The sequence below is a fragment of the Convolutriloba macropyga genome, chromosome 11 (assembly GCF_964194025.1).
Source record: "Convolutriloba macropyga chromosome 11, txConMacr16.3, whole genome shotgun sequence".
Taxonomy (NCBI): Eukaryota; Metazoa; Xenacoelomorpha; order Acoela; family Convolutidae; genus Convolutriloba; species Convolutriloba macropyga.
This window is the reverse complement of record NC_134478.1, coordinates 36,171,964-36,194,496: the sequence shown is the minus strand read 5'-3', so window position 1 is coordinate 36,194,496 and position 22,533 is coordinate 36,171,964. Positions and strand designations below refer to the sequence as shown.

Genomic DNA, 22,533 nt, shown 5'->3' with positions numbered 1-22,533 from the left:
TTAGAAGTTCAATTAACTTTTACCTATTCTGCCTCGAGCACGAATAAGTCCTTCCTGGTCTAAGAATGTTGAAAACTGGAGGATTTTGCTGTTTTTTAGAATTTCCTTTTCAGGCTTGAGAGATCTCATCTCTTCAGCAAACTGTTCTTGCTGCAGTAATCTGAAGATGCCTGCTTGTGCACCCTCTCTTTCTTCAACACTTAATGTTTTTGTTGCTGGTTTGTGTTTTCTAAATACGCGCTGTACATATGCCATTGTATTTACAAGTCGATTGAATTTGCTGAATCGTTTCCACTGAATCATCGGCTTCTTCTCTTCAACCTTTGCTGAGAAAACCATTTGGTCGTTTTGTTCGTCTGAAGGAAATGTTAAACTCACCTGTTCAGGCCATTCGTTCTCTCGTTGCTTCAACCAGGCCGGCCCCGTGAGCCATTCACTTCTCTTAAGTTCGTCAACATTGATCGCTCGTGTCCCGATGTCAGCTGGATTGTTAATACCACTCACATTATACTACTGTGAAACATTAGTTGTATCCAAAATCTCAGCCACTCTGATTGCAACAAACACCTGTTGCTTTCGGTGAGAGCTATGAATCCATTGCAAAAAGGTTAGTGGAGTCTGTCCAAAAGTTACAACTGTGAATCTTCGTTTCGTGTTCCTTCACTATCTGTTCTTTAAGTCTCGCCGCCATCACTGCTGCTTGTAATTCCAAGCGTGGTATGGAAAAGTGTCGCATTGGTGCAACTCTGCACTTTCCGATTACAAATGCTAAGTCTGCTGAAAATTCTTTGGTCTTTGAACGTAGGCATGCCTTTGCGCACATTGTGTCTTCAGATGCGTCTTCAAACACATGACGTTCCCATTTGTCCTTGGCTCTGCTAAAGTATCTTCTATCAATGCTGATTTCTGCTACTTCTGGAAGCTGGTCTTTCCATTTCAGAAACTCCTCTTCTTCGTTAAGTTCCACTGAGTTGTCCCAATGTTGTCCATTTTTTGTCCAGATGCTCTTCAGGAGTCGTCTCACATGAACACTGAATGGTGCAAACAGTCCAAGAGGAACAAACACTGAAGCAATTAGAGATAAGATCTTTCTTTGGGTGATTGCGTTCTCAACTTCTTTGCTTGTACCTCTACAAACCTGTAGACTATCGTCGATAATCGTCCACTGAAGCCTAAGCACGGATGAACTTTCCTTGCCGGGTTCTACTTCAACCTGTTTTGTGTTGCTGATTGATCTCAATTCCTTTGGGATTGCGTTGGTTACCACGCCGCTGTTGGTGATCCACTTTTTCAGTTCAAATCAATGTTTTGAGAGAAGAGGTTGCAGTTGTTTGAAAACCTTGATAGCTTCTTCAGGTGTTTCGACCGACTTGAAGAAATCGTCCATGTAGAAGTTGTTTTGGATTGTTTTTGCTGCAAGTGGGAACTCGTCCTCGTTATCGATGGCTACTCGCTTCAGAGCGTAGTTGGCACATGTTGGTGAACTCTTTGCTCCAAAAACATGACGTTGATACTCTTAAATTTTCACAGGTTTGTTTATTCTTGGTCGCTACAGGAATCTCAAGCAGCTTATCCTGTTCAGGAACTTGCACCTGCAGAAACATTGATTCAATATCTGAGGTTAGGGCTATTGGTCCTTCTCGAAATTTGAATATTGTTCCAATCAATCCGTGTAGTAGATCGGGTCCGGCTAACAACTTGTCATTTAGGCATATATCCTTGTATTTTGCTGCAGCGTTGCAAACACGGCGAACTTTACCCGGTTTGTTGAGGTTTAGTACTGGATGGTGTGGCAAATACCATTCCTTTCCTAAAGTACCTCTGAGTTCCGATTTACCAAGGATCTTGACAAGTCCCTTTTCAACATCTGTATCAATTGACCTTTGATACAATTCTTTTAAATTTGGGTCTCGTTAAAATCTTTGTTCCAGTGAGTAGAGCTGACAAGGGCCGAGCCGTATTTGTTTGGAAGATTGGGTTCTGGTTCACTCCAGAGCATCCCCACTTCGTACCGCTCGCCTGTAAACTTTGTTGTGCTCTCTAGAAACTTCTGAGCTTGCTGCTCTTTCTTTGATTGACTTACAACATTTATTTTGGAAGCATAAGTTTCTATGTCCCACCATGATTGGATATTTTTCTGCCACTTTCACATCTTCTGTGGAGGCGAAATGACAAACACTTTGATTTTTCTTGCCTGTCATGGGACCACAGACTACCCATCCTAATTCTGTTAAGACGACGAAAGGCTCACTTCGTGTTCCAATCTTATAGTCCAAAGGACGTTGAATTTCGTAGGCAACTTGTCCAAGTATGATGCCTTCTTCCATCAGGTTGAATGTTCTGTTAGTGAGAACATTCTGGTGTGTGAAGTTGTTCTTCAGTTCCTTGTAATCATATGTTGTGTTTCCTGTTGGGTTATGGGTTTTCGCAAGCGGAAAAAAACGTCGTTTTTAACTAAGTAGAAAAATTAATCTCTGAAATTGAGAGAAAAACAAGAATGATATTTTACAGTAGAATTTAGGGATTTACAGGAGAGATCTGATTATTAGATCAACATGCTGATTTGATTTTGGAGATGAAAAAAGGCTCAAAAGTCAGCTGTATGTATACCCATTATCAGTGCGAGAAAGTCAAGATACAAAACTAATCTTAGCACCATGATTTACAGTGGGGGTCGCAAGGGTTAGCCAATATGATTTGCTTCTGCAAATAATTCGCAGGTGGTACCATGGATGGTATGCATTTACACTTTTCTAAGAATTCGCTCACATTTCCGGTGGTATCATAATCATTCAATTCATGCTGGGAAGATTTTACATCAAACAATCTAACTCTAAAATTAGTTATCTAGATTCACTAATTTGAACCGAATATTGATTCTAAGCACCATTTCTTGACGATTCATTTATATAAATTCTCTGATTAACATCAATTTCCTTTTGTCTTTCTAATCTGGTAAGTTAAACTTGCTTTCTAATTATCACTAAGTTTAAGACAAAATTTTGATCGATAGTCTAACAACCCCACTCAGACTTGAGCTGATTGCGTAGAGTCTGTTCCCATCAAAACAGTTCTGAATGTTTCCACCTTCGATACGGGTAAAGATTTCGTGAAGATGTCGGCTGCCATTTTGTCAGTAGGAACGTAATGAATTGAAATAGTCCCATCTTCCGTCTTGTCCCGAATGAAGTGAAATTTTGTCTCAATGTGTTTGCTCCTCTTGTGCATGAGTGGGTTTTGACACAATTTAATACAACTCTGGTTGTCCTCTCCAATTGCTTTTGGATGATTCTGTTGAATGCCGAAATCCTCCAGAAGTTGTCTCAGATACAATGCTTCCTGAACTGCTTCTGCCATGCCCTGATATTCTGCTTCTGATGAAGAAAGAGCAACTGTGATCTGCTTCTTGACACCCCAGCTGAGTGCTGCGCCACGTCCGTTGAACTTGAAGTAGTATCCTGTCGGTGATTTTCTGTCATTCACATCTCCAGACCAGTCTGCATCACTTTCCCCCACTAAATTATAACTAGCCTCTTTTGTGTAAGTAAGTTTTAAACCTTTTGAAGCTTAAAGATATCGCCGAAGTCGTTTTCCGCATAACCAGTGTTGATTGGTAGGTGCGTTCATGTGCCTGGACAGAATGTTCACTGTGAACATGATGTCTGGCCTCGTCTGTTTGGACAGATAAAGAAGTGATCCAACCAAGCTTCTGTAGATCCTCTGATCCACTTCTTCGTCTCCGTTCTGTGCTCTCTGAAATTTCAAATTCAAATCAGCTGGAGTTCTTGAGGGTTTGTATTGATCCATTTAAAACCACTCAAGCATTGTTTCTATGTAGCGTTCTTGGTCGACTGTGACTTTGCCCTCTTCTCGTCTGATTCTTAGACCCAGAAACCAGTGTAATCTCGCTCTGTCTTTCATGTGAAATGTTGCTTCGAGTGCCTTTTTGACATCGGAGATCACTGTCATGCTTCTTGATGCCACTAAGATGTCGTCAACCCAGACCAAGATGAAAGTGTGACCCTCTGTCTCTGCTCTTGCGAACAAGCAATGGTCATTACTGCTTCTGGTGAACCCCTGTCTCAGTAGGAAGTATGCCAGTTCCTTATACCAGTTGTTAGCTGCCTGTTTCAAACCTTAAATTGATTTATTCAGTCGGCATACAAACGTCTCCCCATCTGATTCTTGTTTTACAATCTCCTGTGGCTGTTCCAGATACTCTTCTTCCTCTATTGGTGAGTGCAGGAAAGCCGTCTTGACGTCAAACTGGTGCATCACATGGCCGTGCTTCGCTGATAGTTGAAGTAGAATCCTGCATGTCTCTAGCTTACAGGTAGGCGCAAGAGTCTCAAAGTAGTCAAGTCCTTCCACCTGTTTGAAGCTTTTCGCCACATAGTCTGCTTTGTATTTGTCCACTTGACCACTGGGTCCCAATTTCACTTTGTAGACCCATTTGCATGGTATGACGTCCCTGTCTGTGGGTGGTCTCACTAGGTTCCAAGTCTGGTTGTCTTGGAATGCCTTGACCTCGTTCTTCATTGCCTGTTTTGGGTTCCACATAGTCACCCTCAGTCACAACAAGATGGGTCCTGACTTCTCCAAAAAAATTGCGGAACATTCTTTGCTCGTGTCCCTCGTCTGGGCTCTGCCCTGTCTGCTTGCTCCAGTGCCTCTTCAAAGAAGTCAGCTGTCTGTGAGAAGTCCTCCGTTTCACTGTCTTCCAGTGACTCAGAGTCTCTGAGACTCCCTCTTGTTGCAGTAGATTCTTCATCCAGTGCTGCTTCCTCAACATCTGAGGCATCTCATCTCAGCGTCGTTTCTTGAGTGTTCACGCTCTCTGCGTAATGCCACTCCTCCTTTGTTGCAGTAGATGTGCCCTGCTCCTCTTTGTTGCAATCGTCTTGATAACCATCATCTGGGTGCCAGATCCCCAGTTGCTGTGACCCCTCATCTAGTAGATCGGGCGTCTCTGTGTTGTCAGGGACTGAGCCCACTTCGGACTCCTTGATGATCACATCTCGAACTGCCACAAATTTGCGTGTGTTGGGTACGTACGCCAGGTATCCGTTGTCTCCTTCAGTGTATTCCACAAACTTTCCTTCCAGTGCCTTGGGTTCAAGTTTGCTGACATCTCTTTCCCGCCTCCTCATGAAGACTGTGCAACCAAAAATAGATAGTTTACTAACTGAAAGCTTAGGTTTCATACCTCGCATCAGCTCTGCTGGGAATTTTTCTTCTCCTCGTCTCACAACCAAGCTCCTGATCCTTGTTGCATGGAGAATTGCTGCTCCCCACATCATCTTGAGAAGACCCGAGTCAAGGAGCAAGCATCTTGACATCTCAAGCAGTGTCCTGTGTCACCTCTCAGCTAACGCATTCCGTTGTGGCGTTTCCGGTATGGTCTTTTCCTGGAGAATGCCTGCATCTAAACACTACATCTTGAACTGCTCTGAGAGAAACTCCTTCGCATTGTCTTGTCTCAGCTTCATGGGCGTCCCCACACTGCGAACAAACTTCTTCAGGCTGGCCAGTGCTTCACTCTTTGCCTTAAGCAAGTCCACAAACACAAACGTCGTGTACTGGTCTGCAAACAAAATGCAGAACCGGAACCCTGACAGTGACTCTACTCTGAAAGGTCCCATCACGTCTGTGAACACGCTCTCCAGCTTCTCTTCTGCTTGGGTTTCTGTCACTCTGGGAACTGGAGTCTTTGTGATCTTGGCCAATGCGCACACATTGCATACATCATCGAGTTCCCGACCCATTGCATTCCTGACCACATCCGCCTGATTCAATTGACCCAATCGTCTGTGCCACTTTCTTGAACTGTCAAATTTCACGCTGTTGGAACTCATCTTGAATTCTAGAACGCTGCACGTTAAGTAAAACAAATTATTTTCTTGTGTAAGTTGTACCCGAGTTCCCTTCTGTAGTTTCAAGCAGCTATTTCAATTCTCGAATGTGAAACTATGTCCCCACTCCGTGAGTCTTGAGACTGATAAGAGGTTTGAAGAATAGTCCGGCACACACAAAACATTTTTGAGTTCGCATTGAAATTCCCCTTTAATTGAGGGTATGCTGATCCTCACACAGCCTCTGCCCACCACTCTGGAAGCCTCTCCGTTGGGGTTTCTGACCACTGATTGAATGGGCACAAAGTCCAGGAACGCATCGATGTTCGTCACTATGTGATCTGTACAACCACTGTCCACTAGCATGCTTGCTGTCTTCCACTGGGTAAGAGCTGCCCAGCATTCCTCGTCTGGTGTAGCCAATGTTGGACCCATTGCCACTGACTCATGTTTGCCTCAATCTCTTTGTCTCCTGCATGCCCTGTCTAGGTGACCCTTCTCACCACACCTGCTGCATTGTGCTGTCTCCTTCTTCCTGCAGTCCTTGGCAAAGTGTCCAGGGATCCCACACACAAAGCAGTTTCCTTTCTTGGGTCCCTTCATGAAGTCACGCTTCACTGCCAGTGCCACTGAACCACCTTGTCCCTTGTGTCTCTGCACCGTGCTCTCATAAAAGTTCTGCAGCCTTTTCCTCAACTCTGTGAAGTTCGTTGCCGGGTTTAAGCTTTCCTGTATAACAAAACTTTCATACCTCATTGGCAGACCATTGAGGACCAAGGCGTTGAAGAGGGTCTCTGAGACTGCTTCCCCTGCTTCTTGTAGCCTTGTGATCAACTCCTGTCCTCTGACGAAGAAGCTGTCCAAATCCTCAGAATCCTCGAGCTGCAGTCGAGCAAGCTGTGCCATCAAAGTCACCACTGTCGGCGTCTCCACACTCTAAAATCTCTCTAGCAAAAGCTTCCAAGCCTTTGCTCCATCTCTCACACAGTCATGTCATCATCTCCCACACAGTCATCATCTCCCACATCTCCCACACATCATCTCCCATCATCTCCCACATCTCCCACATCTTCCAATGCCATCATCTCCCACACATTCATGTCTCATCAGCATGAGGGTTGTTGCATCTAGAGTCAGTGCCAGATGGCACCACACATTGTTCTGTTTCTCCTTGATGTCTTCAACTTCCTTCTCATATGCATGCTTCAGCACCTTGTGCTTCTTCTTTTCATCATTGCTCGCCCCATTGGCTAGTGGTGCAGGCTCATTGGGTCGCTCCTCTGTACCAGGTAGTGATTTGTAGAGTCCCTTCGTCTGCATCATTGCCACAAATTTTGTGCTCCAGATTGGAAAGTCCTTTCCTTTACCTGTGTAAGTCAGCAGCTTCACTGTCTGTTGATCCATCGTAGTTTGAGCAGGCAAAGCAGTTGTGAAAAAAAGGTACTAAGCATAAAATGATTATGACTGTCAACAACAAATTAGTTTTTTTAGAAAATACTTTTATGACTTAGAAAATTGCTGGGTCTATAACCTGTTGGGTTATGGGCTTTCGCAAGCGGAATAAAAGCGTTTTTAACCAAGTAGAAAAATTAATTTTTCAAAATGAGAGAACAAAAAAAATAATATTTTACAGTAGAATTTAGAGATTTACAGGAGAGATCTGATTATTAGATCAACATGCTGATTTGATTTTGGAGATGAAAAAAGGCTCAAAAGTCAGCTGTATGTATACCCATTATCAGTGCGAGAAAGTCAAGATACAAAACTAATCTTAGCACCATGATTTACAGTGGGGGTTGCAAGGGTTACCCAATATGGTTTGCTTCTGCAAATCAGTCGCAGGGGATACATGGATGGTATGCATTTCCACTTTTCTATGAATTCGTTCACATTTCCGGTGGTATCATAATCATTCAATACATGCTGGGAAGATTTTACAATAAATAATATCACTCTAACATTAGTTATCTAGATTCACCAATTTGAACGCATATTGATTCTAAGCACCATTTCTTGACGATTCATTTATATAAATTCTCTGATTAAAATCAATTTGCTTTTGTATTTCTAATCTGGTAAGTTAAACTTTCTTTCTAATTCTCAATAAGTTTAAGACTATAGTTTGATCGATTTTCTAACATTTCCCAACAAGATTGATGGGTGTGCAAACGCTTCAATCGAATGAACCTTTGAATGTAGTCACTTTATTGTGATAGGAATCTTCTGTCCTCAAATTTTGCGTCCCATGTATTCCAGCTATGTTCCAGGTAACGTCCATGCCTATGATTTGTAATTGATCCTTGGCACTTTGATTGGTGAATGATACTGTTGACCCACTATCGAGGAAAGCGTAGGTAGTCAGTATATTACCACCGCTCCGAACCGATACCGGAACTATTTGAAGAAAACTAGTAACTTGGTTATTCTGGTTGATTGTTGCTGCGCTTACGTTAACTGCGTGACTACCCTCGTCCATTTGGTTTTCTGAGTGTAGCAGTCTGTTTTGCTTTTTGGTACCTCCATTTATACCGCACGGGTGGACTTTACAATCTTTGATTGCATGCCCTTTCCCCAGACATCCATAACATAAGCGTTCTGTTCTCACTGCTGCATAGCGATCGGTAACGTTCATATTTTTAAGTATTGGGCAGTTTCATATTTTATGAGCGCCATCCGCTAGTGGACAGTTGTTGTTTTGTATTTGTTTCGTTTCGTTCGCATTCGAAATCGCACAAACATTTGACAATTTTAAGAATCGTTTTTCCTTGTTAGCTTTTTGTCGATCATCTTCCTTTCGTTCACTCTTGGTTGATGGCATTCCTTCGTGGACAAAAGACATTCGAGCTAACCATTTTTCAAGGAGAGTGAGATCAGGTCTATCTTCTTGACACTCGTCAACGAAGAAGAACCACTTTTCTTTCAAGTTTTGGGGCAGTTTTTCAATTGCCACTTCCAGTGTTGAACTCGAACGCAGGTCGCCCTCATAAATGTATTGCTCCAGTACATTAGCTATGTTGCTGATTGTTACAGAGTAATTAATTATAGCCGTTGAGTTGTGCATTCGAATTGGATGTTGTTTGCGCAATATGTTAAGCTGAGCGTCGACAATAAGGTAAGGTCGCCCAACCTTCCGTCCCGGGAGTTCCCACGCTTGAGCGCAGAACCCCCCGAATAGCCCATTCCTGATATAGCTGACTTTGCTTTACCTGTCAACGAAGTTTTCAAGTGGCTCATTTTCTCTGAGTCAGGTATATCACGATGGTGAACCGTTGCTTTGAACATATTCGACCACTCCAGCCACTCTAGGGGGTTACCGTCGAATGAACTCAACTTCAACCTAGGTAGCTGACTACTACTGCTTGGTTTATTGCGCTTAAACTTGTCTTGTTCCCAGGCTGCGCTGGCATGCTCTCCACTTGGTGACCGTGGCTTAAGTACACCTTCGCGATTGAAGCTAACCCTGGGACAACTGTTGTCGATCCTGGTTTTCGCACGCCCGAAACTATAATCGTGCAAGTTGGAGAATTTATCCGAGTTAGCGAGCCAACCTGAAACATCTTTGTTCTTCGGGGTTTTCCAATTGAATGGTGAGCTACTTCGAATACTAGGGGCTGCACTATCATCAGAATCTTATGCTGTTGCGTCAAGAGCTTGTTTCTCGTATACCAGTTTCAGTGCACCTTCTTCAAAAAATTGCATCTCCATTTCAAGCTCTTTCCTTTTCAATCCGAATTCAATATTCTTCAACCTCATTTTTGATGCAAAGTCTTTCTCTAACGCCCTAAATTTTCTTCCTTTTTAGTTTATCAGAGGAGGCTTTTGAATCATTGTGCCTGTTTGGGTTTCCATGTTCGGCAGTTCGTTGAGAAACTCCTACAACAGACTGTGAAGACTTAGCGGCAGTTGGTTCTGCATCGCTTGTCAATTGTGCAGTTTGATTCTGTTGATCCGTCATGTTTGGTTCTCCGTGAATGTATGGTAACAAATCTAAGTTTAATGTTTGTAACCAATTTAGTCGTTGGGCTTCGTAACATTCAAACAGTTTGGGATCACGAAGAATATTTGCTCGCTTCCGCAGAAGAATGCAAAGAGAGTCGTCAGGCTTCAGTAGATGTTGATAAAAGGTCTTGAGTTTGCTTGATCTACCGTTGTTTCTGATTAGCTCCCGGCCCTCCTGAGTTTTTGCTTCGAGTTGTTCTTGGCAGTTGCTAATCTGTCTAAGCAAAATATCTTGACTCTTTGACGGAGTCACTTCGTTTGTACTTTGGGACTGCAGTTTGAATTTCTACAGTACTTTTGTTTATTTGCTTTAATTAAATTTTGCTTTTCAACTTCTAATGCACTTTGCCTTATTGGCTTTGCGTCGTTGAATTGCCTGTTGAGCTTTGTTTTATTCGTTGATACCTTTGGCACTTCACTTGTTGAGCTGGACAGCTTTTTATTCCACCGTCCGAGTCGGCGGACCAAATGTAACGGCTGCTCTCCTTGTTGTTCACAAAGAAAGTTTTACACAGTCCAGTCCGTTCTGAGTGTTTACAAAATCTGTCCGGATACTTCGTTTATGCTGTTTGCTTTTGTAACTGTATAGCCGCTCTGCTGTACTTACCGTTGCATTAACTAATTTAACCAACTTAGGTTTGAATTTTTTTCTCAATTGAACTGCGTCCACAGATCACACAATACGGGATCTCTATATGTTTATCAGTTCAATCGTTTTGATTAAACAAATCTAAGGCAAAAATATATGCCTGAGAAGTGTTCTGAAAAAATGCTTTCTAACTTAATCCTAGGCGTGTGTGTTGCGACTTTTGCAGAGTACTCACGAGTTGAAGATTGGAAATCAGGACACAGAAAATTTAAATCACTGTTGAACACGTTTTCGATACAAGACACAATATTAGATAGAATATTGCTCAAGACAAATTTTTGGTATCAAGACACAGTATCAATTTAACAATTACACTGCTCAACTGTTTGGTTTTGGCAAGACGCAGTAAAAAATATACTACTCAAGACTATATTATTTCAACAATTTTATTGCTGAGTTTATGTGCTAGCTCGAGTAGCTAGGCTGACAAAACAACTTGTTAGTTCTTATTTTTGTTCAGTTTGTTAACAATTTTTTCTGCTGACGTGGCATACGCGGCTGTTTCTGATTTGCTATACACAGTTTTCTCGCTAAGCGGATGGATAATCCGGATAAAAATAGAATACAGTAATAGTTTCCGTCCTACGCATTTAATTGGATCTGTTTTGAATCTGCTCTGAATTTTTACTTCCTACGCAATTTTGTTATTCCTTAAGCTCAGCTCCAACATTTGGTTCAGCAAAGGCTTGAAATAAGTTGCTTTGATTTTTCGGCAAAGGCAATTTTATCATCAGCTAGCTGTCTGCATGACAGTGATAAAATAGAATCATGACAATTGATAGACATGTGTTCCAATCCAAACCTAGAATAAATAGTACGTTCCAATTTGTACGGCGTTTCCTAGAAATAATTTTGAAGTTTTGCTTGTTTTTTGAACAAATGTTCCTCTAAAGTCAGTTAGTTTTTAGTAAATTGAATTTTAGTTTTATCAACATCTCATGGTTTGCAAGTAGCTTCTGTAGTTGTCGGTTTCAAACATACTAGAAATAAAAAAAACGGTTAAAAAATTTAAAAACTTGAAAATTTCTTGATTTCTCGGTCAAAACTTCTGTCATGTGTCAGGTGAACCAAGAGATAGACTGAAAGTAGGCAAAACAGGCAAAATCAGAAGAAATGTTGAAATTAGAGGGACGAGTTTGAAATTAATGAAATTTGTTCTAAATTTATACAGAAATGGTTAGGGTAAGTAGGGATAAGGAGAGCACATGTTTTGTTCCGTGGTGTGGTGACAGAACAAAACTAGAGTGGTGAATGCGTGTGGATTTCATTCTGTAATGAGTGACTTGGGCATATTAAGTGCAGTTAGTCACGTGAAGAATATGATGAGAGAGGAGCCACAGGAGTGCATTGGACTCATACATCATGCTAAGGTCGCTACACCTTTTAGTTTGTGGTAATCCCAGTTTGCGGTCCCAGGCCGAAATTTCCTCTGATCACATCGTCCCACACCAGAGTAGTCTCTGATCAGACTGTCCCAGAGCGAAAAGACCTCTGATCAGATTTTCATGCCCTCATATATTTTGTGCGCAGAGCGCTTGAAATCACGCCTGATCAGACCACTCCGAACCGAAATGACCTCTGATCATGCCGACCATTGTTCCCGATCACGGTACATACTTTCGTGCGACCTTGATCCAGACCGTTTCCAGAACATTTAGCAGACTATCGTGACCTTCAAACAGACTCTAGTCCAGACCTTTGTCAGAGCATCGTGCGTTCGACTATCCTGCGTTCGAAACCACCCCTGATTAGATTTTCGTGCGCTCGAAATTGTTTGTGATCAGAACATTATCTTTTTATTACACGAGCATTTGTCGTATAACGTATCCTCCAGGAAATTATGTCTCAAATATCCACCAGGAAATTATGTCTCAAATATCCACCATCAATATGTGTTTAGGATTCATTGATGAACAATATATTTTGATAGGACCGGAATCCTGCCACAATTCGAAACTATAGTGTTTGGTGTTTTATGTTGTTTTCATTTAAAGCAGCATAACTCTTAAACAGATTAAACATTTTTTTCAATAATATTTCTGGGCTCAGATTAGATTCTGAAAAGACTTTCGTGCGCTTGATATGGCCTAGCTTGGCGTTAAATGTTTGCTCGTGTTTAGATCTGAGACGACTACCTCAGACCGAACCGACCTTTGATCGGACTATCTTAAACCAAACCAACCTCTGATCAGACCATCTCAGAAAACAGTGGCCTCTTATGAGACAAGTTTGAGATAATTTTCCAATTTTTCGTGTGGTCAAATATTTTTCTAAGTTAAGTTGTTCGAGGGGGTCTTATTGAACTCAGAGAGGGTCTCATTGAAGGTCACTTTACCTGGGATAACATCAATCTGGGATTACTCTACCAAAAAACTTGACGCCCGAGTGTCAATTGGAATAAACGTTGAGACTTACTCCTTGCTGAAAGAGCAAAATGGCAAGTATTGGATCAGTACTGCATCAGATCTCAGTATCATATCACAGCCGTAAAACCAAAGATCGGGCATGCATATTGCTTATTCTAGTCAGTTTCTCCAAAGGAACCTAAAAAGAGTTACCCATAAGAATCCTAATGAATATATGCTTAAATTCTTGCCAAATCATGGCCCGTTGAAGAATTTTTGGAGGCAAATCATAACTTTAACGAGAATTTTGTTCTAAAATCTAAAAGTCTCAACTCAGATTTACAAAGAATTTCCCCAAGACTCGAAATCTTGGCTACGACTTGAGTAAAAATTTTATCTGAAATTTCTGAGTACTGAATTCATGAGCAAAACGTGTGTTTAAATGAAAAACTACTGATCAAGACGTGAAACTTGTCATCTAAGGCATCAATGTCAATATTGTTCCCACATTTTTTTGGAAAAAATGAGAGAACGTGACGCTGGGAGAACATTTTTGGTTCAGGTAATTTTTGAGTTTTTTAAGGGCATCCCAGACAAACATATGTAATATCAATTTAAAGTTCTCTGCGTCTATACCTTCACTACAAAGAGATCTCTCAGAAATTTTGTTTTTTTTAAAGAAAAAGTTTTGGCAACAATTTTGACCCACAATGCATCGCAACTTAGCCTCATTTTTGACATAATTTAGCTAAATTTAGGTAAATTCAATCAATTGAAACAACTAGCGGCTTTCTAACGGTGCCCTTGAAATTATATCTTACTATTTTCTCAAAGTTTCCATCAAGTAGATGAAACACAAAAAACTATTTTTTTTGAAAATGTTGACAAATGTCAACATTGAGTAAATTTTATGATTTTTCGACTGTCTCTCACCCTATTTAACCTAATGTTCTGTCCAATGGTTCTTCGTTTTGAGAAATTGCAATGGTCTTGAGAACCAGGAGGAAAATCATTTCAGATCTGTCTATTGATGGTTAAAGGTGAATTATAATTATTGAAAAATCAAGAAAAAATTATGAGATTGTTTCAAATCCAACCTGAAACTAACTATGGAATGTAGTGTGCCAAATCACGCACTTTTTTGGAATGCACCATTGACTGAAAATCAACCAACAATGACTGATTATGCATCGCGTAATATTTGGGCTACGCTAATTTGCATGAGAAACAAAAACTTTTTGATATTTTTTTAAATTTTGGCCTCATTTTAGACAATTTATGGAATTTTTTTGTTTCATATTTGTGTCAATTGTTAAAACAGCTACCAATATCATTAATAACGGGCAATTTCCAATACAGAGACAGCTATTACGGATTTACCTATTCATTTATTGTATTTGTTTTTAAGTGTAGTTCTCTTTAAAGAAATCTTCATACAAGCTAATGATTTTGATGTCATTTAGAGGTAATTTTTGCGGCGTGATTTTAAAAACAACGGGTCTGAATATGTAGGAAAAAACAGCAGAAGGCCCAAATTGCTATTTCTGTAGATGCAGAGAAAGATTTGCGGTTCTATGACCGCTTTCACTGTTATCGCAAATTATTCAGCAAATCATTTCACTGAAGAAAAAAAATTATCTGAGTCCAAAAAAATAAAATATAGGTCTAAACTGCTCTTCTCTAAAAGTAAGTTTGGTCCTTATTTTGAATGTTCTTGTTTGTATCTGATGTCTCTTTCAAATTTTTTTCCAAGAAATAAGAACATTTTTAGGTTCTCTAAATTTGTTATGAACATAAAGTTTGCCATGGAGTATTTAAACCAAAAGTAAAACCTAGATCTACTCTTGCCTTTTTAGGCTGCTGCAAAGGGCAGCTTGTACTCAACTTCAAAAGTTTATAGCCTTACTAATTGTGTGTTGTCATATAGAAAACTTCTCTCAGGAGGCGAAGAAAGTAGTTGAATGTTTTGTTTATCAATTTGTGCAATGTTGCCACAATTTTGTCACATAAGCGTTTTTGTTTGCCATATATTTTTATTGGTTCTTTTGAAAGATTTCCGGATTTACATTTTTTCAATGAATGGGAGGCCACCTGTTTTGAATATTCAAACCAAATTTGCATTTTTGGCCCTCATTTTAGGTCGCCATTTTGCAGTTCCAATGATTTTTTACAAAATGCTTAAGGACTGCAGTTTCATTTGTGTGCTAATTTCGATCAATGTCCTTACTCATTTTGGAAATTTCTTTAATACAACAAGAAGTTTGAAATAGTATTTTTATAAGAGATTTTTCTCTTTTATGTAACGTCATTTGCTTTATATTTGCTTTATCGAAAACAAAAAACATCATTAGTTTCGAATTCAACCAGGCAGTCAGAATTAAGTCGTATATGCTGTTTTTTCCGCGAATTTTTTGAGGACTTGTTTTGCTATGTGCTTCAGTTTCCTAGACAGATTCTTAGCTATTTTTTATCTCTTTTTTTACCCAAAAAAAAGCATTTAAAAAGACTTTGTTAAGCACAACTTGAGAACCATGGAGACAATTTTGTCTCGTTGATAATGGAAAATAATTATTGCAGCCATTACAAATACAATTGATTCAGCTTCCAGGATTGCGTTTTTTTGAAGCAAAACATCATAGCTACGAATAAATTGAAATGAGACGTGGATCAATGAATACAGTTGTTTTGAATCCTCTTTTTAGTAAGGATATGTTTTGGTCCATGAGTTCCTCCTAAGAAGAAGAAAGAGCGTTTAAGAAACAGTTATCTTTGAATCGCAAGCCGGGAAACAATTTCACGATGATTTATAGACAAACATTGATGAAACAAAAAAATTACCAATAACGCACATAGAATTGGAATTTAAATGTTTTTGTTTATTAAGGAAAACTTTTTCGATAGTATTTATCAATAACGTAAGTGCAACTCAATATTTTTTTTTGAAATTGAAGGTTACTCAGGCTTTGTTCCTCTGAAAAACTCCAAAAGTTTTTTTCTCTGTTGTTGTGTTTTCAAGCTCCATCTAAATTCTCTTAATTCTATTCACTTTTTCGCTGCAGCTTGTTAAAAGCATTTTTTTGGTATTGAAACAAATGTTTCGGCGATACCAATTCAGATATATTGATATATCTTACGCTTCAAAATGCGAATGTGAGAACATTCTGTGCCGCGCACGGAACAAGCGAGCCTTGTTGTTTACTAATATTGGAGTAAACAATGGCGGGGATGGTAAATTTCAAATGCAGCAAAATAAAAATAAGAGTTCATTGGTCTTGAGGTTGCAATATTTAAAAAAGGGTGTACCTTTTCTACATATTGCAAACTGTCCATAATGCTACTAACACTGTCCATAATGTTGACTCTGTTCAGTCAGGTGTGTCAGGACAGACAGGGCCAGAGTGTATGCTTGAGAACTTCAAGAGAGACAACAAGCAATACTACGAAGAGATGAAGTCAGACCCACAGTACTACACTCCCCCTCATCTCACAACAGGCAGAGACCCACCAGATCCAGCAAATGCTGTCTACATGAAGGTACCCTAGTCCAAAACACTCCATTTCGAAAGCAGGAGAATTATTGGTATGTTGGGTTTTCAAACCAAGGAAATTTTTGGTGTTGGACCTTTCAACAATCTGACCCTCGTCGAAAAAAGGGCACAATAAAGATTAATTAAGGCAATAAAATTACCGCAATTTCTCTGGGCGGAATGCACTAAGGTCTTTTGAGCAGAATGATGGGAAATTAACGCACAAAATATGATAAAAACACACAACAGAGCAAAAAATAAATATCCTGTGGGATGATCAGTACTGGTTTGTTTGATCAACACGTGCATTTCTCTTAAGAAGGACTGAAAGGACTGCTCGTGACATTAAACAAGATGGCTCGTGCGCGCCTGTGCGTACCACAGTATGTTGCAACATACCTCTTAAGGTTGCAAAAACAACTATTAAAATATGTCAGATACAGTCTTTTTTTGGCAGAAAAAACCAAAAACTCTGACATATTCTAGAAAGTTAAGTATAGTGAAATTTGAAAGACAAACACACACAGACAAAATAAACAAACACAAAAACACACCGGAGAAATTAAACAAACAAACAAAAAACCCCAACACCAAGAAAAACTCAAACATTTTTTTGGCAACTGATCCTTACTCTTACACAAGGTTTGTCACCATTCATTTCAGTCTTCTTTGTTTTTTTTTCAAAACAACTATTTACGGACCTCTTGAGGCAACTGCATTGGTATTTGTAAAACTGGCACTTAACTTTGAAATGGAACCTTTCGAAGTTTTTCCGAATCTTTTGTCATTTTTGATGTCTTATGAGAATAATCAGACTATTAAAATTTAATTTCTCGTGAATGTATTACCAGCTAGAATTCAACAGCATAACTTTTGGTTTGAACAATTTCAAGCCACAATTTGCAACAAATAATAAGCAATATATATTCTAAATTTTATGATTTTTGATAGTAGTTGCACTCTGCCTCTACTTTTGTCTCACAATTAAAGGAAATAAATCTCTCATATGAACTCTCTATTTCTCTTTCTTTTAAACCCAATACACACACTCGCACATATACCTGGATCCGCAAAAGCATACGCACACACAAAGACGCCTCGACACCAAACAAATCTTTTTTAAAAACTTTTTGTGGCAATTGATCTGTAACCAAGGATAGTCACCTTTCCTTTGATTCTTGTTCGTTTTAATTGGAAAATTAGGCCAAGAATTCTTGAGGCAATTCTTGTATCGATAATTGTAAATTTGACGCAAATTTGAAAAGTTTTTTGAAAATTCCTAAAATTTGTCAGTTTGATGTTTTATGTCCATAATGTCCATAATAGATTTTCAAAATTTCTACGATGTGCTACCAGTTATACTAAATAAACACAATTTTAAAGGCTTTTCTTAAAGACTCTTGTATATTTGCATCGTGGTACATTGGTTATCATTATTTTGTACATTTGAGCTTCCGGAGTATTTTTAAAAAAAATAGAAAACTATTAAAACTTTATGTAAACTGAAAAAGTTTTACTCTTTTATCAAATGTTTTATTTTATTTATAAGAATTTCACCGTCAAAGTACTAATTAGCGTTGCAAATTACAGAAACGCCCACAGATTCGAAACCAGCGAGAAGTTGGCCTCAGTAATAGCGAACTGGGAATCGCTGCTCATAGATGCTAGCGTTGGAGTGTGGGTAGAGTGGGGGAGGGATGAAGCGAGTACTGGGGGCAAGCTTCCACGTAGAGGAGGGTGGATTGGGAGTGCAAGTGGTGGGGGTGGGAGGAATCGACTGAGTGGGGGTGTGACTTCGTCCATATTTCAAGATTAAAAACCGCCTTTTATACCATGAAATTGTCTCCACAAAACAGTTTTGTTTGAATTGAATTCTTAAGCAAATTTTAGGCGTAAGGCTTTAAGAAATTAAATCCTTTCCAGCGCTTACCTGTTTACGCCATTTTGGGGGACAAAAGTCAAATGGGTCAGACGAAAAAAATGTTGAAGCAAAAATTTGCATAAAAAAGACCACAGGACTAATATAATTGCTACAAACTTCGTTTGAGAGAAATTAAACGTTTGTATTAAGTTTTTCAACCTGTAAAATCTCTAACTCTCAAACTCTTCTTCATTGCGTTGTGCTAGAGGAGGTTAATTCGAACGATCTGTTCTGTATTATAAGCAATTATCAAAAAGATAAGGATTTCCGCCTTTACTTTTTAATAAGGAAATTGACTGATCTATTTTTTATCCAGGAAACCAATTTTTTCACAAATAACTCTAGATTGTCGATAGGAGTGCATTTTAGTTTTTAGTTTTACATTTCAAAGTTGATTTGATATTTTTAGAGCTATAAATTGCCTGGAGTCTTCTTTTTTGCGATATGGAAAAGCAATGGATCGTAAAAAATAGTTTTATTCAAAAGAAAACAGCTCAACGGATAAAATTTTAATAAAATTGCGAAAATTGATTTTTTTCAAAATTTTTGGTCAAATAGTTTTAAAATTGTTATCTTTTAGGCTCGAAACTGTAACAAATTTCTCTTGACGATCAAAACTGTATTCAACCTAATCAAATTTACTTCAAGTTTCTCCATTTGTTTTAATCTTAAATTCAAACACTATCTGACACCCCCCCCCTGAGATGTTTTTTCCATTTCCACGATTTTTCCTTTGAAATTTTGAATGCTCCCCGTTTTCAAATTTCAGATAGTTTGTTGTAAAAATCAAAAACAGATCCTGAGGAATACAAATGATGCTTTTTTTCTCTGCGATGCATAAACAACAAAAGAAAATTTGACTGGAGAAAAAGGCCAGCCTCCCATATATATTCCCCCGTTTTGAAAAAAGTTGGAACAACTGGTTACCTGCACACAGAGCAGACTTCGAATACACTTGGACAGACCGAACGAACCCAAGGCTAGACCAAACTTGGGTCACACCTGACTCCGCGTCTGTGATATAAACTCATCTGGCGCATACCTGCATTGGAAAATGGATCTCGCTCTGAGTATTTCTGAGCAGAACTTTTAACGGTCATTCGTCTCATTACATTGATTTCCTTAATCATTGTCGACTCATCCTTACTCACTGTACACAACCGTCTCCCTCAAAAAATTTCGCCCATTAATTAGTACGATATGTAGTAAATCTATCGGATAATTATTCGGGGTGTTAGTTTTTTTAATATTCCCATATCTCACAATCTCGCGACAAAATTACATTAAGTTTTGAATCAATTTAAGAGTTTCTGGCGATATTTGAGTGGACTATAAAGTATTTCAGGATCTGCGCACGTGGACAAGTCCCACCCTGACAGCCCCAGTGAACTCTCGAGTAGTGAGACGGAGTGGGGCAGTGTTGAGTTATGGAGACAAGTTCACCTACACTGAGATGGTGATGAATGCCAACTGGATGAGTGCTAAACTATCCTCGTCCAAGCTGACCTGGTCCGGCACGGGTACTTCTTTTCCCTGTCCTCTACCTGCCAAAACTAACATCAAACTTTTCCTCAAAATGATAAATTTTTCTCTTGTTATAGGACCAACTAAGGGCCTGCTTAGTCTGTATCCCAGGAAAACCTGGGAATTAGTTTTGATGCATTCGTTTACGTTGCAATTTTTGGGACTGACTACACAGGACAGAAACTAAAATATGAGCATGTTGTAATTGCAGGTGGTGGTTCTGGTGTGAAGCATGGAGAGAGAGTTGATCCTTCAAAAGCATTCAAGAAACAAACCTTCGAGATGATGTTCTTTGCAAAATGTAGCAACTCTCTTAATGTAAGCAGCCTTAACATATAAAATCAATATTGTAAGTTGTCGAAATAATCAGACGTTTAACAGTCGCATGCACAATACATCTTTTTAAAAGTATTCAATACCGACAGTAACACTAAAATCTTAATAATTTTTTATAATTACCAAACCAAAATTTGTATAGAGCGGCGATTGGATGCTTGTTTTTTTCGCTATTAACCAAAAAAAAGGATTTCATGTTTTGATGACGCTGCGTCTGTTTTCTGTCGGGTTATGCCTTTTCGCATATAATTAATTATGAATAAAAGCGTTTCTAAGTAAAACAGAAAGATCAACTTTTCAAGAATGGAAGAAGGACGAAAAAATATTTACAATACGATTTAGAGAGTTACAGGAAATTTTTGATTAAATGTCCACGATGGATATTTGAACTTAACGGATAAAAAATCGCTAATTATCTGTATAAACACACATTATCAATAAGAAATATCAGGATACCAAATTCGATCTAGCACTGTGATTTCTGGCGTCCCAAAGCCGACCAAAAATGGTTTGTATGTTCAGATTTACCGGATTTCATTTTTTTTTTCAGGCTGTATCAGATATCTTACAGCTATTTATAATTTAAGCTATGTAAAAATTTAAGTAGTTACCTATACGACTTGATAGCAACTGATAAAAGACAAACAGAAAGATTGCAGCGTAAATATGTAAAACAAATTGTTGACATAACGCGTCAGAGTCCTCAGTTTTCTTTTTACTTGCTTTCAAACGAAGTTTCTAGCAATTATTTATGCAATTTTTTGTCTGACCCATTTGAATTTTTGTCCTCAAAACGTGATAAACAGATAAAGCCCGGAGAGCATTAAATGGCTGGGCAGTTCTCTTCGAGATTCATGCCTTACCAGCCTCTAAGGATATGTTAGAGTATAGTTCTGCGAAGGAAATTAAAGCTCAACGCCGAGGGCGCTGGCACCCAAGTCTGAGCTCGAAATGCTGAAGCCTTCCCAGAACTATACTCCAACTCATTTAGAACCCAATTTCGCCGTTCAAAACTCAAAGAGACAAATCAATTGAAATTTGTAGTACTGTTGCAATTCTGCATATTTCGAAAAATACTCTTTCATCAATTCCTTTTCTTCTTAGACCTAATTTCATTGTTTTTCATTTCCAGTTCTTTGCTCTCTTCCTGCTCGTTCAGTTCTCATTCCAAACAAAGCCAGTTCTCATTCCAAATCCCAATCGTCGTCGAGATTGTTGTTTGACGTTTCATCTGCAATAACTGTTCTAAAAAAGCTCCAATAATCTTTTGATATTATTGTAGGATAAAGATAACAAAAGTTGTCAACAGGTTTTGTTGTATAACTCTCAATGTTACTCTATATAGCTTCAAAAAATGTGTTAGTTACGAAATAAATCTTTTTATTGAATCAATTATAGACCTTGAAAAAATTTTTCGCTAAAGTTGTTATTTTTGTGACCATTTCCCATTTTTAAATATCCTTGAATCTTCGATGATCTTTGAAATGTGAATTGTTTTTCTCTTGGGAAAAGATGGGCTTCAAATAAAACTTTCCAAAAATATGCTTAAGGCTGGCAAGAATTTTTTAAAGAAGCTTGCTCAGTTGATAGCTCATTTTTTAAACCATATTATCAGCTTGATTTCAACGAGACATCGTGAAATATGACTGCAAACTGATATCTAGTGTTCGAAATCTAGTGTGATATCAAACGTTAAATCTCGGAAAGAATGTGGGTTACATAAAAAGTCTGAAATAATGACTTCTTGATTGACCAGCTTTACAAATTATTGAAAAAGCCTCACTTTATTGTTGATTTTTTCTTAAAAGCGACCCCCACCTCGAACAGTCACCCCACTCCCCCAACGGTCGATTTGATCACCCTCTTGTCCAGCCCACCAAACGCTTCCTCGCCATCATTTCACGCCCCCCTGCTAGCTAGCATCTCTAAGCCACAGCTGGGTGCTATCGAAGCCAGCGGCTCGCTGTTTGTTTCAGAGAAATTCGCTCGACTTTAGTCGGTATGTCTGTTTCCATAGATCAAATACATTGAAAGCCTGAGAGATATGACAAGCAATTTAAAAACTTGGAAAAAATGAATACAAATTTACTTCAACATAGTTAGAGTAAATTTAGTTTTCCTTTCCTGCATAATAAAAAAAATTAAGGTAACCATTACCTTTAAGCTTCCAATCTGACGGTGATAGAAAACAGCAAGATGAAGAAGTTTTTCACTCTTACAAATTGTTTTCTACTTTAGGTGTTTATTTGCTTGATATTGATTTATGTTCTTTGTCACACTGGTTCCAACCTCCACTTATAAGAAGTCTTGAAAATTCTAGTGGCGGATCCTCATTGACTGAATATAAGCAGTCAAGCTGCCTAGTTGAAGTCACAGAATT

At 38.8% G+C, this 22,533-nt stretch overlaps 1 protein-coding gene across 1 annotated transcript in view; it reads left to right on the top strand.

The window, feature by feature from the left end:
- LOC142350034 (putative trans-acting enoyl reductase Rv2449c) overlaps nt 1–22,533 on the top strand; it is a 31,585-nt gene that overhangs the window by 8,131 nt on the left and 921 nt on the right. Inside the window, exons 3-6 of the mRNA XM_075401939.1 lie at nt 11,733–11,870; nt 16,215–16,379; nt 19,639–19,813; nt 20,029–20,135. Coding sequence (XP_075258054.1) covers nt 11,733–11,870; nt 16,215–16,379; nt 19,639–19,813; nt 20,029–20,135 — 585 coding nt within the window. The remainder of the gene's footprint in view (nt 1–11,732; nt 11,871–16,214; nt 16,380–19,638; nt 19,814–20,028; nt 20,136–22,533) is intronic.